Source organism: Trachypithecus francoisi, unplaced genomic scaffold (assembly GCF_009764315.1).
Source record: "Trachypithecus francoisi isolate TF-2019V2 unplaced genomic scaffold, Tfra_2.0 Lachesis_group4, whole genome shotgun sequence".
In the NCBI taxonomy this organism is placed as follows: domain Eukaryota; kingdom Metazoa; phylum Chordata; class Mammalia; order Primates; family Cercopithecidae; genus Trachypithecus; species Trachypithecus francoisi.
This window is the reverse complement of record NW_022681469.1, coordinates 67,663,507-67,681,239: the sequence shown is the minus strand read 5'-3', so window position 1 is coordinate 67,681,239 and position 17,733 is coordinate 67,663,507. Positions and strand designations below refer to the sequence as shown.

The 17,733-nt window shown below is 37.3% G+C and overlaps 1 protein-coding gene across 1 annotated transcript in view; it reads left to right on the top strand.

The window, feature by feature from the left end:
• Positions 1 to 17,733, top strand: part of ABCB1 (ATP binding cassette subfamily B member 1) — a 220,523-nt gene that overhangs the window by 126,113 nt on the left and 76,677 nt on the right. Inside the window, exon 5 of the mRNA XM_033193869.1 lies at positions 7,922 to 8,087. Coding sequence (XP_033049760.1) covers positions 7,922 to 8,087 — 166 coding nt within the window. The remainder of the gene's footprint in view (positions 1 to 7,921; positions 8,088 to 17,733) is intronic.

Sequence of the window (17,733 nt, the reverse complement as noted above, 5' to 3'; positions counted from 1 at the left end):
TATACTAGCCTTTTAAATTTATATCAGACCTTGTTTCACCATTTACAGAAACACAAAAGTAGAATAAAATCTAAAGCAAGTGAGGAAATGTGACACATAGAGCAAGAAAAATAAAAGTTGGGCTGCAGTTTCTACACATAATGAACTTCTTAAAGATTATACACTCTTGGTCAGGTGCTGTGGCTCACGCCTGTAATCCCAGCACTTTGGAAGGCTAAAGTTGGCGGATCACTTGAGCCCTGAAGTTCAGGACCAGACTGGGTGCATGGCAAAACCCTGTCTATGTGAAAAGTACGAAAACTAGCTGGGCATGGTGGCACATGCCTGTAGTCTCAGCTACTCGTGAGGCTGAGGTGGGAGGACCACTTGAACCCAGGAGATGAAGATGCAGTGAGCCAAGATTGTGCCATTGCACTCTAGCCTGGGTGACAGAGTGAGACGCTATCTCAAAAAAAAAAAAAAAAGATTATATATTCTTGCAAGAATTGTGCACTGTAGATTGAACTCTGAGCTTTCTATTATGTGTGTCTTATGGAAACATTAATTTTTTTCTAAATAGATAATACCTAACAATGTTAAGTGTTTCTTTTGTACCAGGCATTTGTTAAGGACCCTATGTTTATTGCATGACATAATCTTCATATAGGGACATACGTCCCGCAATTTAGAAACTTGTGTTATTCTTATGTTCCAGATGAAGAAACTGACTCAGAGAAGTTAAGTAATGCATTCAAAAATCACAGGGTTGGATAGCTAGTAAGTAGGATAGACTCAGATATGCCCAGTTGTTTTTAACAACTGTAATCATTTATGATTGGTTAAACTCATCTCTCTGGAATTGAAGAGTTCTTTATTGCTGCTATCTTTTGATCTTCTGACCATCTGATCATCCAAGACTATGCTACCTGGCTCAGTGTCTCCCTTTCCACTTTGGTCCTCCAACCAACTTGGGTAACTTTTATGGTTATATGGAAACCACTCCTTGATCTTCACAGCTGCAATAATCATATAAACCTACCTGTATCTGAATCTGTTTCCTCCTCCAACTTTCCAGTCACGACAGAGTTTTAATCTTAAGACTAATCACTTATACTTTGGCTCCTATCTCCTCTGCCTTCTCAGGGACCTTACATCATTATTACCACTTACTCTCTTCTATATCTTCTATCTCTTCCTCTCAACTGGGTCTGTCCCATTGGCATTGACACCTCAAGGCACTGTGATCTTACTGATGCCCTTCATGGAGCCACCCCTGCCAGCTCCCTTCACCCACAAAAGTGGCCTTTGCGTTCTGTCTTGATTTCACCATTCGCTTAGTTCTCAACCGATTGAAGTTTGGCTCCTGTTCCTGCCTCTCTCAATGTTCAGTGGACATTTTAAAATTCTATCTTGATCTCTCAGCAGCACTTAGACTGTCTCCTATATTTTTTGTATTTGCTTCTGTTATGTCATGGTTTGCTGATTTTCCTCCAGTTCTTTTTCTTGTGTTAGGTTTTTTTCTTTTTCTTGTGTCAGGCTTTTTCTTATGTTACCCTCACCTGTGAAGTTAGAGTTCCTCAACTCCTTATCACAGGAGTCAGAGATGATGTGGACATTCCTATAGTTCCACAAAGCCATTTTCAAATTATTTTTTATTCTCATGCAAATTCCTTTGTTATTTGAGTTTCACTCTGCGTAATTATGCTATCTTCTATCTATTTTCAGCGGTATCCTCGAATTACACCCCCACCCCCATTCCTTGAGGACTTTGTCATTTGATTGCTTCTACTTCTTTCACCTTATGTTCCTGTTACTCTTTTGAGTATTTTGGTAACCTTACAAATAAGGCTCAACATTCTCTGACTTCTTCAGTTCCAACAACCGTGCCTCATAAATTACTGTAGTACCTTAGTAAATTACACGTGTGGACAGGATCTTGGGCTTATTGTTTGGGTGGGCTTTCCTCTACAAAGGTATAAACACACACACACACACACGTGTATTAGTCTTTGACCACAACCTGTGATTTCTTCCAGCTCTGCCCTGTCTCTTTATCATCCCTCTTTTGACATTGTGCATTCATTTCCTATTGCTGCTGTAGGAAAATAGCACTCACTTAGTGGCTTAAAACAACACAAGTTTATTATCTTACTATTCTGGAATCGAATGTTTTGCTGGGCTACAGTCAAGGTATCAGCAGGATTGCATTTCTTCTGGAAGCTCTGTTTCCTTCCCCTTTTCAGCTTCTAGAGGACACTTGCATTTCTGGACTCACAAGCCCTTCCTTGCCTCACTCCAACCTCTTACTTCAATCATCACATCTCCTACTGACTCCAGGCCCCCTCCTCCCTCTTATAAGAACCCTTGTGATTACATTTGCCCTCCTAGATCATCCAGGGTAATCCCCTATCTGTAGCTCTTTTAAATCTGTGAAGTCCCTTTTATCATGTAAGGAAATATATTCACAGGTTCCTGGGATTAGGATTTGGACAGGCTGTAGGGGGAGAATTATTCTGTCTACCACACCTAGTCAAGACTTTACTCTCTCAACTGCTCTTTCATCTCCTAGTATCCCTCCTTCCTTTTTGCTCTTCTAAAAATTTACCCATAATAGCCACATCATACCGCTTTGGTCCCTACCTTGAAACCATTAAATGCTTTCCTTTCTGCTTACAAAGGAAGTTCAGTGTAAAACCCAGACTCCTTCCTGTCATCACAAAATGCCGTACATATCTGACCTCTGTTATTTCTGACTTTACTGCAGACAAATATTCTCCCTCACTCTGCTGTGCCACAGTGTTCGTTCTATTTGGTCCTTGGGACACAGCAAGCTGGTTTTTACCTAAGTACCTTTGCATTAGCCCCTCCTGCCTAAAATGCACTGTCCCCAGATCATCACAGGATGAACTGTATCCTTCCTGTCACTGAAGTTTCATCATGGATGTTACTTCCTGAGAAAGACATTCTCTGACCAGCCAATCTAAACCAGGTGACCCTGCCTATCTCTGTGTCATACCATATATGGCTTCTGAATATTTATCACTGTCTGATTTCTTTTCTATGTGTTTGTCTTCTCTCTGAAGGTAGGCTCCATGGAGGCAGGAGTTTTTTTATATATTTTGTTCTCTACTGTACCCCAAATGCCCTAGAACAGTGCCTGGAGCTTTCATAGGAACTTAAATATTGAATGAATGTTGAATACCTCTATTCCCCCTTTGCTATATGCACTAGAATGTATGCTTTGTGAGGATAGGTAGCTTGTCTTACTCATTGTTGTTATCAGTACCTAGAACCAAGCCTGAGCTTATTGAGTTCTTTCAAATATTTGAAAGATATTTGAAAATATTCACATATCCCTTGAATGTTAAATGAATAAATGAACGAATGAATTCCCTCTCAAATCCAAGTCATGTTTGCCATCTAACCTGCTGAATGTTACCTAAACCTCTCTCCTGTCAGTACCTCCTACTTCTTTGCCCTGGGAAGCCCAATCTTTGGCATTCAGCACTCATCAACATGCCTTTTATGTGGTTCTGATTCACCTTCTCTCTCTTTCCTGTTAGCATCTAATCAAACTTTCTTTCTTTCTTTCTCTTTCTTTCTTTCTTTCTTTCTCTTTCTTTCTTTCTTTCTTTCTTTCTTTCTTTCTTTCTTTCTCTTCTTTCTTTCTCTTTCTTTCTTTCTTTCTTTCTTTTCTTTCTTTCTTTTCTTTCTTTCTCTCTCTTCTTTCTTTCTTTCTCTTTCCCTCCCTCCCTCCCTCCCTCCCTTCTTTCTTTCTTTCTTTCTTTCTTTCTTTTCTTTCTTTCTTTGTCTCTCTCTTTCTTTCTTTTTTTTTTTTTTTTGAGACGGAGTCTCGCTCTGTCACCCAGGCTGGAGTGCAAGTGGCCGGATCTCAGTTCACTGCAAGCTCCACCTCCCGGGTTTACGCCATTCTCCTGCCTCAGCCTCCCGAGTAGCTGAGACTACAGGCGCCCGCCACCTCGCCCAGCTAGTTTTTTTTTTTTTTTTAGTAGAGACGGGGTTTCACCGTGTTAGCCAGGATGGTCTCGATCTCCTGACCTCATGATTCGCCCATCTCGGCCTCCCAAAGTGCTGGGATTACAGGCTTGAGCCACCGCACCCGGCCTCTCCTTCTTTTTTTAGGTCCTACTCTGTCACCCAGACTGGAGTACAGTGGCATGATCACAGCTCACTGCAGCTTCAACCTCCCAGGCTTAAGTGATCTCCCACCCCAGCCTCTGGAGTAGCTAGGACCCCAGGCACATGCCATCGCACCCAGACAGTTTTTAAAATTTGTTGTAGAGAAAAGGTATCCCTATGTTGCCCAGGCTGTACCAAACTCCTGGGCTCAAGCGATCCTTCTGTCCTCAACCTCCCAAAGTGTTGGGATTACAGGCGTGAGCCATCATGTCCGGCACATTTCTTTTTTTTTAAAAAAGACTCCAATTACAATTAGTTTATACTTCTATCTTACATTTCACCTGTGCTACAACGTTTTTTGGTCTGCCTGCTCTTTGACTTTATGAGACTGAAAAGTCTTGTTAATTATTATATTTTCAAAACCAGTGACAGTACCTGCTTATATCATATATTTGTATATTGTATGCTCAACAAAAGTTTCTTGTATTCTCATTTTTACCCTCATAACAGCTATGTAAGGCTTTCTGTGTGTATGAATATTTTCCTCATTTTGTAAATTCAGAAACTGAAGGTTGTTAAGATTTGTTTCCCCTAAAATCTCGTTCCTAATAAACTACAGAGCAAGGGCGTTTGACTGAGGCTTTTGTCCTACTCAGCATTATGTTACCACTTTCTTCAAACCTTCTCACCCCCTTCTCTCTAGAAATCAATCTTGCTTCGTGTTGCTAAGAAATACGGCATTCTAGCATCTATAAGAAACTTAAACAAATTTACGAGAAAAAACAAACAACCCAATAAAAAGGTGGACAAAAGACATGAATAGACACTTCTTAAAAGACATGTGGTCAACATTCATATAAAAAAAGTTCAACATCACTGATCATTAGAGAAATGCAAATCAAAACCACTATGAGAGACCATTTAACACCAGTCAGAATGGCTGTGATTACAAAGTAAAAAAATAACCGATGCTGGCAAGGTTGTGGAGAAAAAGGAACATTTATACACTGTTCAGCCATTGTGGAAGACAGTGTGGGGATTCCTCAAAGACCTAAAGACAGAAATACCATTTGACCTATTACTGGGTGTATATCCAAAGGAATATAAATCATTGTATTATAAAGACACATGCATTGTATGTTCATTGCAGCACTATTCACAATAACAAAGACATGAAATCAACCTAAATGGCCATCAATGATAGACTGGATAAAGAAAATGTGGTACATAAAGAGCACTGAATACCATGCAGCCATAAAAGGGAACGAGATCATCTCCTTTGCAGGGCATGATTGGAGCTGGAGGCCATTATCCTTAGCGAACTAATACAGGAACAGAAAACCAAACATCACATGTTCTCACTTATAAGTGGGAACTAAATGATGAGAACACATGGACACATAGAGGGGAACAACACACACTGGGGCCTTTCAGAGAGTGGATTGTGGGAGGAGGGAGAGGATCAGGAAAAATAACTAATGGGCACTAGGCTTAATACCTGTGTGACAAAATAATCTGTACAACAACCCCCCATGAAACAAGTTTACGTATGTAACAAACCTGCATTTGTACCCCTGAACTTAGAAGTTAAAATAAACAAAAAATAATTTTAAAAAATACAAAAGGAAATACGAGGTTCTGAACTCTTTCAATTTTCTGTCTTTATTCCTGGAAAATTAGTACTCACTTTAATCTCCTTCCTTCTAGTCTAAGATTAAGAGATGTAATTCCAATTTTCCCAGCTCAGTGAAGGGTGTTTTTTGATCAGTCAGCTATTTCTTTCTGTTTTTACACTTTACACCCCAAACTTGAGGGGACTCAATCTTTTATAAGCACATTGTACTCTTTTCTGTCTCAGTTTCCTGTTCTTTTTGGTTTAAATGCCTTTTTTTTTCTTCTAACACTTGGTCAACTTTCAAAGCTGGAAGGAAGCATCACCTCTTTTAAATATGAAGCCTTTTCACAAAGGAGGGAATGATGATTGACTCAGTTTTATGTCTATTCTATGCACTGTGCTGTCAAAGTATGCAGAGTATGTATTGCATATACGTTTTTCTTTAGTCTCTCTGAAGGCAGGGGTTATATTTTTGGCATTTATCGCTGGATTTTACCTGTCATTGAATAGGCATTCAGTAAATGTTTACTTTCATGATCCACTTATTTTTATTATAGCCAATGATAGTTCTGGAGGTAAAATGTCCTGTGTTGGTGGTGATGGGAGAAATTTTTTCATATCAACTATCTTCTCTTCCTGTACTTAGGAGTTTGATATTTTGTCTACTTTAATGTAATCTCTAAAATGTAATGTAACCTCTTCCCCTTCATTTGTGTTTAAGGAAGCAGATGAATTCTTATCTAAGACAAAATACATAGTGCAAAATTTAGCCAGTGTTTCAATGAAATATGAAACAACATGCCAAAACATGATTCTCCCATTAATGTTTTAATCTGTAAATATGATGATGTTATTAGGTCATCAACCCATAACATAACATGGAAAGTTATGCCATGAACCCAAACTTGAGCTCATTTGATTACAATTTTAAGAGCTAGAAAAAGGATAAATGCAAATACTTAAGTATCTATTAGATACTGTTTTTACACCATATCTTAATTTTCATTAATCATTTCATAATTTGACTTTACTTTTTATCTCCTGCTTTATGGACTGCCATTCATTTCTGGTAATAACCATTCTTTGTGTCTCCACTTAGCAGTCCAGTACCAAATTCCCCAGTTGCTACTGTAAGATTCATGTAAGCTAACTTTAGGATTGATGTCTATCCCCTTGTGAAGTATACGTAAGTTCTAAAATATTGCTGTCTGTGGTTATGTCTTTTTTGCTGCCTAATCTTTGTTTTGGTTTATATTTCCTGCCTAGGCCTATGATTTTTTTTACCCAGTTTCCTCCCTGCATTGCAAACCTGTTGCCTACAGCTACGTCTTCCAGCCACATGATAATCTTCTGCCCTGGGGTTTATTCATAGACACCCACAGCTGGCTTTATCCCGTTTCTCTTTTCTTTCCTTTGGTTTTCTTTCAATCCTTAGCTAGTTCCCTGAGTTATAGGGGAGCAGTATTAATCACTTCCCAAGGGGGCCCTGAGCCCATTCTTCTTAACTGTGTCCTCTTCCTGTAACTTTTTGGGTTCAGAGAAGCTTTTCTTTCCTTCCTGTGACCTGCCTACATTTAAAGAGATTATGCAGATCTCCACTGGTCATTCATTATTGCCATATTCTGTCTTCTCAGAAAAAATGTTTCTTGACAAGCATGCATTGGACTCATTTTTTTTGCTCATTATTGAGGCCTAATTATCTTCAAATAATTTACATTTATGCCAGTTCCATTGTGTGGCAGCTCTTTAACCCAAACCACTTTCTTAAAGCAACACAACGTTTCCTCCGTGGTATCCTCAGAGGGACCTTTGGCATTCAAGTTTTTGCCCATGAGATGATAAGTGGCTTCTATTCTTAGAAACTAGAGCAACAAATACTATATTATAGTATCATTAAATACTTTTGCAGTTTCCCAAAATGTCCCATCCTTCTCATTAGACTTCATATAAGAAGACAGACCAAATCCAATGTGAAGAATTAGGCCAGAACTCAATGGAAGAATCAAATGTCCATTTCTACTTAGACTATTGCAATAATTTAGCAAAGGTAGAGTGTATCTTGGACTAGGGTAGTATCAGTAGTAGTCTGAAAAATGTTTGGATTTTGGATATATTTTGAAGGGAAAGCAAATCATCCATGAAACTGTACTAATTGTTCCTCTGCTATTCTTTTTTCTCTCTTTTTAGTTTCGCTATTCAAATTGGCTTGACAAGTTGTATATGGTGGTGGGAACTTTGGCTGCCATCATCCATGGAGCTGGACTTCCTCTCATGATGCTGGTGTTTGGAGAAATGACGGATACCTTTGCAAATGCAGGAAATTTAGCTCTGTCGCCAAACATCACTAATGGAAGTAAGTATTGTTTGTGTACCAATTTTATTGGAAACTTGCAACAAAAACAAGCACTTAGAGTGATGTTTGTGGATTCTTTACTAAATACACATTAGTGTGTTTAGTTCTGTAGGAGGCAGACAGTCTGAGCTATAATTCATATTTGTAGTGAGTTAGAAAAGATAATATTTACAAGCATTACAACACACAACTGAATGCCAGCAGAGATATGTAGAAAAAGAGAGAGCTCTGTGAAGTCAGAAATATTCTGGAAAGCTTCAAGAAGAAATATAGGAACTTAATTAGAACCTTGAATGGTAAGTAGGAATCAGTTGTGAGATTTCCTAACAGATTGAATATGGGTGTAAGAGGAAAAGTTCAGGATGATTCTAAAGTTTTTAGCCCTAGAAACTGGGAGAATGCAGTTACTATCAACAGAAATGAGAAATAGAGAAGGAGAGTGGATTTGAGCAATAAATGTCAGAAATTTAGTTTTGGACATTGTTATATATTGGGATCTCTGGAAGTAGATGCAGCAATGGAAAAGTGGGGCAAAATTGTGTGTGTGTTGGGGGGGCGTGTATTTTAGGATAAGATAAATAATAGCTTGTAGCTTGTTTTGTGTGTTAATGGAAATGATCCTAAAGAAAGGAGAAAGTGATATTTGAATGAGAGAGGGAAGAGATTTGCTAGAGTGATATCCTTGAGAAAGAATGGAATCCAGTGCTGTGGAGGAAAACAATAACAGGTGGGAAAAGCAAATTTGAGTGTCAGTACCCAGTGGTGGGTAGATGAGGAGGTGAGAATCTGTGGAAGTTTTCTCCTGATAACTTGAGTTTTCTCAGTGAAGTAGGAAGCGAGACAATTGGCTGATAGAGACAGAGAAAACAGATGTAACACAGCTCTCAAGGAAAGTGGGAAAGTGAATAGACTACAGAAATAATCTGGGTGTAACATACATATTCTTTCTGTCTCTCTCTCTCTCTTTCTCGATGGGGAGGAATGGATTGATATCTCTGAGTTTCCTAGGTTACCTCTGGTTAAGCCTAGATTGATTTAAACTAAGCTACTCAAAAACTTACAATCCAGTTTTCACTCAGGTGGTCAAATGTTGAAAATGCCTGTTTGAGAATGTACTTGAAAATATAGTGATACCACTTAGCTTACAAGGACCTTTCAACTTTTGAGCTTTCAAGTTTCTGATGAATGCAATGAGTCACTTCCCCAGAAACATGCACATAAATATTCATACCAATCTCGGGTGTATATGGATCTTTTGATATTTTTCAGTGGGTCCTTGGAACCACTTTGTGATCCTAAAAAGTACATTGTTTACCCTAAGGTAGAACTACTTCAATTCTGTGGATGCAGGTAATAGGTTGGGCCAGAAAAAATTTTTTATGTTGGAGCTATATAAAATTCTTATGCATTTATTACATTCTTTCGCGGCATTCAAAGGAACCTGCAGAAAGATGCTATACCACCTTTGAACTGGTACCTTTCTTTTACACCATTCACCAAAGGAAGTCCTCAATGCTTTCTGAATTCATTGGTTCCTATACATGCTATATTGGGCAATATTCTGTGGCGTTAGCTCTCTTAGTGCTTCATAGTGGAAGAATCAAATATTTCATCACTCTCTGGTGGCTCAGCAGACCTAATGGGTACATCTCTGTCCATTCAGATCTTGCTCACTTTTTAATGGCTTCCCGGCCTTCAGAATTGTGAGAAATAAATTTCTATTGTTTGTAAGCTCCCAGTTTATGTGTTTTGTTATACCATCCCAAATGGACTAAGACACATAGTAAACTCACTTACTTACTTAATAGTATGCGTGAGTTCCCAAACAGATGATGATCTAGTGTGATGACTAGCTCCTTTCTGGATAGGCCCATGTGTCTGTATGCCTATCAAAATCTCCTAGGCTAAACAGTGGCCACATCACCACAGCTTGCCAGCTAGTAATTTAGATTTCCATCTTCGTAGATATCTAGTTTCCAGTTGAGATTGTAGTTCACATTGCACTCCTTGCCAGTCATTCCCATTGAGCTCACTCTTCTAATCTTGAGAATGGGAAAGAGAAAGCTTAGAGAAATATTTGAAAGTTTACTTTTGTTATCCTCTTAAGAGGTAGTATATTTAGTGGTTACAGAACAGACTCTGGAGTTGAACTACCTGGCTCAAAAACCACACCCCTTACCAATTTTTAGTTTTGAGGTTTAGGGAATTTATTCATACTTTAGTTATTAAGTTGGATAACAATAGAACCTATTTCTTAGGATGGTTGTGATATTTAAGTGGATTCATTCATTGAAGAATCACAGAACAAAGTCTAGTCATAAAAAGTACTCAACAAATACTAGTTACTGTTATTATCAACAGGCTTTCATGTTCCTCACAAATGAAATTACATAACTTGCAAAGATCATATGGTTTCTTATATAATTTTTCTTTACAAAACTCTATGATGCTACCTCAATTTTTATAGTTGTTGAAAGTTTGAGACATACCCAAAGTTACTCAGTAGCTATTATAGATGTGAATAATCACCCCTTTAAGTAGCATTTCCTTGGTTACTGAATCACCAGTCATGCCTTTCAGGGAAGTTAGGTGTCTTCAAACTATGACCCCGGGCTAATTTGGCCTGCTGCCTCTTTTTGTACAGCCTGTGAACTAAGAATGGATCTTACATTTTCAAATCGTTGGAAAAAAAATCAAAAGAAGAAATTATATTTTGTGACACATGGAAATTATGTGAAATTTAAATTTCAGTACCTGTAAATAAAGTTTAATGAAATGTAGCTACACCTATTCATTTACATTTTATGAATGTAAGCAGCCTATGACTGCTTCTGTGCCACAGTGGCACAGTAGAGTAGTTGTACAAACTATGTGGTCTGAAGAGCCTAAGATATTTACTATCTGGCCCTTTATAGAAAAAGGTTCCTAATCTCTGAGTTAGGGTATTGAGTGAGGGGTTGTTATCTTCAGTCAATCCATCAGTTAATTTGTATTAGAGCATTCTGTGTGCCAGTCATAGTGCATGCCCTCATCATTCCCAACTCTTGAGAAGCTTAGTATAATGGGAGGGACGGACAAGTGAATCAATAAATACAGTTGAATATGATTAGTGATATAATACAGAGATAAATAAAATGCATTGGAAAAACAGAGAAAGGACACCTGACTCCATATAGAGGAATCATGGGAGGCTTCCAAGAGGAGGTGATAACCAAGTATGGTCAGCATCTGTCGCCTACACAAAATGTACATATTCTGTGTAATAGGTGAAACCATTTTAAAATAGAGATTAAATAAGTAAGATTAATACTGTCCCTCACTGCCACTCCTCATTTCCACTCCCCCCACCATTGTGTATCCTTGCATGCCTTTCTAAAGACAGCATACTATCTTTACTGCGATTTTCACTTTAGGACACTTACTACACTATCACTAATCTGCATGTCTGCAGATTCAGACTGTCAGAGACCCTCAAGGCTGCCTGGAAAGGGGGGAATAGCATCAAAGGTTTTGATGCTTGTCCTAGAGATGAGGGCAAACATATTCTGTCATGCCTGTGGAGAGAGAACCAGCCTACTAAATTCTTGGGGCCCCAGATACTGTCAGATCATTCGTCTTTTTGCCCTTCCCTAGGCAGAACCTCATTATCTGTCCATGGGAGTGGACTAGATACCAGAGCCTCCTTATTGGAGAAGTATTCCTTGCTTAAGGGGACTTGGATTTGCCAAGGCTCTTGAAAGCCTGGAGGGTTTTACACTAAACATAGGATCTAATTAGACAGCTCTAAAAACTTCTTGAGTAAGCAGATCCTTCTTTGTTGGTGCAGTAGAACCCTCATAAGTTTTCTTGTCCCAATACTTTGCCATAATTAACAGATATCAGCTTTTGTTCTGCTGTTTTATTTATGGACCTGAAGAGAGTGGCATGACAGATTTCCTGACAGCCACTCCCATCTATCTCTGGTTTAATTGTAGAATATGTGCAGCCTTTGCCTTAAAATCTCTGATGACTGGAGGCTAGGGAGCTCTCTGGTTTTGTCATACCACTTTTTTTGTAAACAAAGCTTAATCACTGATGAATTTCTGTAGTATTCTGTGAATTCTCATCTTCCTTATGAGACTGGCCACTATCCAGAAATGATCCTAGATAAAGGCGATTGTGGTTTTAAATGTGTTGTGAAGATGGCAGGTGGGGCACATGTAAGATGACATCCTGGCAGTTGAAGAAATAACACTAAATCTTGGCATAAAGAATAGGACTAGAAGCTGGGTGTGGTGGTGTATACCTGAAGTCCCAGCTACTGGAGAGGCTGAGGGGGAAGGATCACTTGAGGTCAGAAGTTCAAGGCTAGCCTGGGCAAAATAGTGAGACTTTGTCTCTATTAAAACTGAAAAGATTAAAAAAAAAAATGTAAGGAGGAGATGGAACAAGATAGCCAAACAAAAGCCTCCAGAAATCATCGCCCCCGCCCCCATCCCTACAGGAACACCAAATTGAACAACTATTCACAAAACAAAACGCCTTCATAAGAACCAAAAACCAGGTGAGCGACCACACTATTTGGTTTTAGCATCATACTGAGGAAAGAGGCACTGAAGAAGGTAGGAAAGAGAGTCTTGAATTGCCTGCACCACTCTTCCCCTCCTCCACCAGCAGCACGTACTGAAGAATGAATCACAGTCTCTTAATAGCTAAATTGATCAAGCAGAAGAAAGAATTAGTGGGCTTGAAGACAGGCTATTTTAAATACACACACTCAGAGGAGACAAAAGAAAAAGGAATAAAAAAGAATGAAGCATGACCACAAGACGTACAAAATAGCCTTAAAAGGGTAAATCAAAGAGTTATCGGCCTTAAAGAGGAGGTAGACAGAGAGATTAGGGTATAAAGTTTATTTAAAGGGATAATAACAGAGAACTTCCCAAACCTAAAGAAAGATATCAATATTCAAGTGTAAGAATGTTGTAGAACACCAAGCAGATTTAACTCAAATAAGACTACTTCAAGACATTTAACAATAAAACTCCCAAAAGTCAAGGGTAAAGAAAGGATCCTAAAAGGAACAAGAGAAAAGGAACAAATAACATACAAAGGAGCTCCAATATGTCTGGAAGCAGACTTCTCACTGGAAACCTTACAGATCTGAAGAGAGTGGCATGACATATTTAAAGTGCTGAAAGAAAAACACCTTTTTTCCTAAAATAGTATATCCAGTGAAAATATCCTTCAAACATGAAGAAGAAATAAAGACTTTCTCAGATGAACAAAAGCTGAGGGATATATTCAACACCAGACCTGTCTAGACAAGAAATACTAAAGGGAGTTCTTTAATCCGAAAGAAAAGAATGTTAATGAGCAATAAGAAATCATCTGAAGGTACAAAACTCACTGGTTATAGTAAGTACCTAGAAAAACACAGACTATTACAACACTGTAATTGTGGTGTATAAACTACTCATATCTTGAGTAGAAAGACTAAAAAATGAACCTATCAAAAATAATAACTACAATAACTCTTCAAGACACAGTCTAATAAGATATAAACAGATACAGATATAAAAAGTAGGGAGATGAAGTTAAAGTGTAGAGTTTGTATTAGTTTTCCCTTTGCTTGTTTGTGCATGTAATCAGCATTAAGTTGCCATCAGTTTAAAAATGCGTTGTATGATATCATTTGCATACCTGATGGTAACCTCAAATAAAATAACATACACTAGATATCTAAAAGATTAAAAGCAGACATTAAAACATACCACCAGAGAAAATCACCTTCACTAAAAGGAAGATGAGAAGGAAGGTAAAAAGGAAGAGAAGACCACAAAAAACAACAAACAAAATGGCAGGAGTAAGTCTTTACTTATCAATAATAACATTGAATCTAAATGGACTAAACTCTCCAATCAAAAGACATAGAGTGGCTGAATGGATTAAAAAACAAGACCCAACCATCTATGGCCTACAAGAAACGTACTTCACCTATAAAGAAGCACACTACGATCTGTAAAAGTTCTTGTAGTTATTATTTTTGGTAGGTTCATCTTTTAGTTTTTCTATTCCAGATATGAATAGTTTACACACCACAATTACAGTGTTATAATTTCTGTGTTTTTCTGGGTACTGACTATTACCAGTGAGTTTTCACTCCTGGTCTGGCCCAGATCTGATGTGAGTGGATATGAGTACTTCACACACCAGTTACAGTGTTATAATTTTGTTTTTCTGGGGACTTAACTGTTACTCACGAATTTACACATAGACTAAAATTTAAGGGATGGAAAAAGTTATTCCATACCAATGAAAACAAACAAAAAAAAGCAGGAGTAGCTGTACTTAATATCAGACAAAATAGACTTCAGTGCAAAAACTACAGAAAGAGACAAAGGAGATCATTATGTAATGATAAAGGGATCAATGCAGCAAGAAGGTGCAACAATTGTAAATAAGTATACATTCAAAACTGGAGTTCCCAATATATAAAGCAAATATCATTCGAGCTAAAGAGAGAGATAGATCCTAATACAATAATATGTGGAGACTTCAACACCCCACCGTCAGCATTTAACAGACTTTTCAGACAGAAAATTAACAAAGAAACATTAGACTTAATCTGCAATATAGACCAAATAGACCTAATAGATATGTACAGAACATTTTATCCAATAGCTGCAGAATACACATTCTTTTCCTGAGCACATGGATCATTCTCAAGGACAGACCATATGTTAGGTTACAAAATATGTCTTAAAAAATTCAAAAAATTGAAATAATATCAAGTGTCTTATCTGAGCACAATAGAATAAAACTAGAAATTAATAAGAGGATTTTTATATAGACACATGAAAATTAAACAATCTGTTCCTAATTACCATAAACAAATTAAAAAGAAAGTTGAAAAATTTCTTGAACCAAATGCAAATGGAAACACAACATACCAAAACCTATGGGATTCAGCGAAAGCAGTACTAAGAGGAAAGTTTATAGCAATAAATGCCTACATTGAAAAAGTAGAAAAGTTTCAAATAAACAACTACAACCTACTGATGGAATTTAAAGGACTAGAAAAGCAAGAGTACACCAAACCCAAAATTAGTAGAAAAAAGGGAATAATAAAGATTTGAGCAGAAATAAGTGAAATTGAAATCAAGAAAACACCACCAAAAAAATCAATGAAATGAGAAGTTGGTTTTTTGAAATGCAATGATAAACAAAATCAACAAACCTTTAACCTGATTAGGAAAAAAAGAGAAGACTCAAATAAAATCAGATGAAAAAGGAGATGTTATCATTGATACCACAGAAATCATTAGTGGCTACTATGAGCAAGTATATGCCAATACATTGGAAAACCTAGAAGAAATGGATAAATTCCTAGACACATACAAACTACCAAGTTTGAACAATGAAGAAATCAGAAACCTGAAAAGACCAATAATGAGTAATGAAATTTAAGCTGTAATTTTAAAATCTCCCAATAAAGAAAAGCCCAGGACCTAACAGCTTTACTGCTGAATTTTACCAGACATTTGAAGAAAAACTAATACCAATACTACTCAAACTATTCTGAAAAACAGAGGAGGAGGGGATACTTCCAAACGCATCCCATGAGGCCAGTCTTACTCTGATGCCAAAACCAAAGACAAATAAAAAAAGAAAATTATAGATGGATATCCCTGATTAACATTGATGCAAAAATCCTCTACAAAAATACTAGCAAACCTAATTCAACAACACTTTAAAATGTTGTTCAAGACCAAATGGGATTTATCCCAGGGATGCAAGGATTGTTCAACATATGCAAACTAATCAATGTGATATATCATATCAACAGAATGAAGGATATAAAATATATGATCATTTCAGTTGATGATGAAAAGGCCTTTGATAAAATTCAACAACGCTTCATGATAAAAACTTTTAAAAACTGGGTATAGAAGGAACATTCATAAACAAAATAAAAGCCACATACAACAGACCCACAGCTAGTATCATACTAAATGAGGAAAAACTGAAAGCCTTTCCTTCAAGATCTGGAACAAGACAAGGATGCTCACTTTCACTAGTTATTCAACGTAATACTGAAAGTCCTAGTGAGGGCAGATAAGAGAAAGAAAAAAAAAAGGCATCTGAATTGGCAAGGAAGAAGTCAAATTATCCCTGTTGGCAGATGATGCAATCTTATATTTGGAAAAACCTAAAGACTCCACCAAAAAACTATTAGTGATAAATAAATTTAGTAAAGTTGCAAGATACAAAATCAACATACAACAATCAGTAGCATTTCTACATGGTGACAGCAAACAATCTGAAAAGGTAATCAAGAAAGTAATCTCATTTACTATTGCTACAAATGAAATAAATACCTAGGAATAAATTTTACTAAAGAAATGAGAGATCTCTGCAATGAAAACTGTAAAAGATTGATGCAAAAAATTGAAGAGGACACCAAAAATGGAAAGATACTCCACGTTCATGGATTGGAAGAATGGATATTTTAAAAATGTCCGTACTACCAAAGCAATCTACAGACGGTGCAATCACTATCAAAATACCAGTGACATTCTTCATGGAAATGGAAAAAAGAATCCTAAAATTTACATGGAACCCCCCAAAAAACCAAATAGCCAAAGCTATCCTGAGCAAAAAGAACAAAACTGGGGAAATCACAGTACCTGACTTCAAATTATACTACAGAGCTAGTAACCAAAACACCATGGTACAAAGAAAAGAGACACATAGACCAATGGAACAGAATAGAGAATGCAGACATAAATCCATAAATCTACAGTGAACTCATTTTCAATGAAGTTTCTGAGAATGTATATTGGGGAAAAGACTGTCTCTTCAAAAAATGATGGTGGGAAAACTGGATATCCATATGCAGAAAAATGAAACTAGATCTCTTTCTCTCATCATATACAAAAATAAAATCAATATGGATTAAAGACTTAAATCTATGACCTGAAACTATGAAACTACTAAAAGAAGACATTGGAGAAACTCTCTGGGACATTAGATTGGACAGGGAACCAAAACAAAAATGAACAAATGGGATCACATCAAGTTAAAAACCTCTGGACTGCAGAGGAAACAATCAGCAAAGTGAAGAGACAACCTGCAGAATGGGAGAAAGTATTTGCAAGCTATCCATCTGACATCAGATTAATAACTAGAATATATGAGGAACTCAAACAACTCAATAAGAAAAAACTCCAATTAACAAATGGCCGAAAGATCTGAATAGACATTTCTCGAAAGAAGCTATACAAATGGTAAACAGGTATATGAAAATATGCTCAACATCACTGATCATCATCAGAGAAATGCAAGTCAAAACTACAATGCGATATCATTTCACCCCAGTTAAAATGGCTTTTATCCAAAGATAGGCAATAACAAATGCTGGCAAGGATGTGGAGAAAAGAAAACCCTTGTACACAGTTGAGAATGTAAATTAGTACAACCATGATGGAGAACAGTATAGGGGTTCCTCAAAAAATGGAAAATTTAACTACCATATGATCCATAACTATCCCTCTGCTGGGGAAATACTCCAAAGAAAGGAAACCAGTATATCGAAACCTGCACTCCCATGTTTATTGCATCACTATTCACAATAGCCAGGATTTGGGAGCAACCTAAGTGTCCA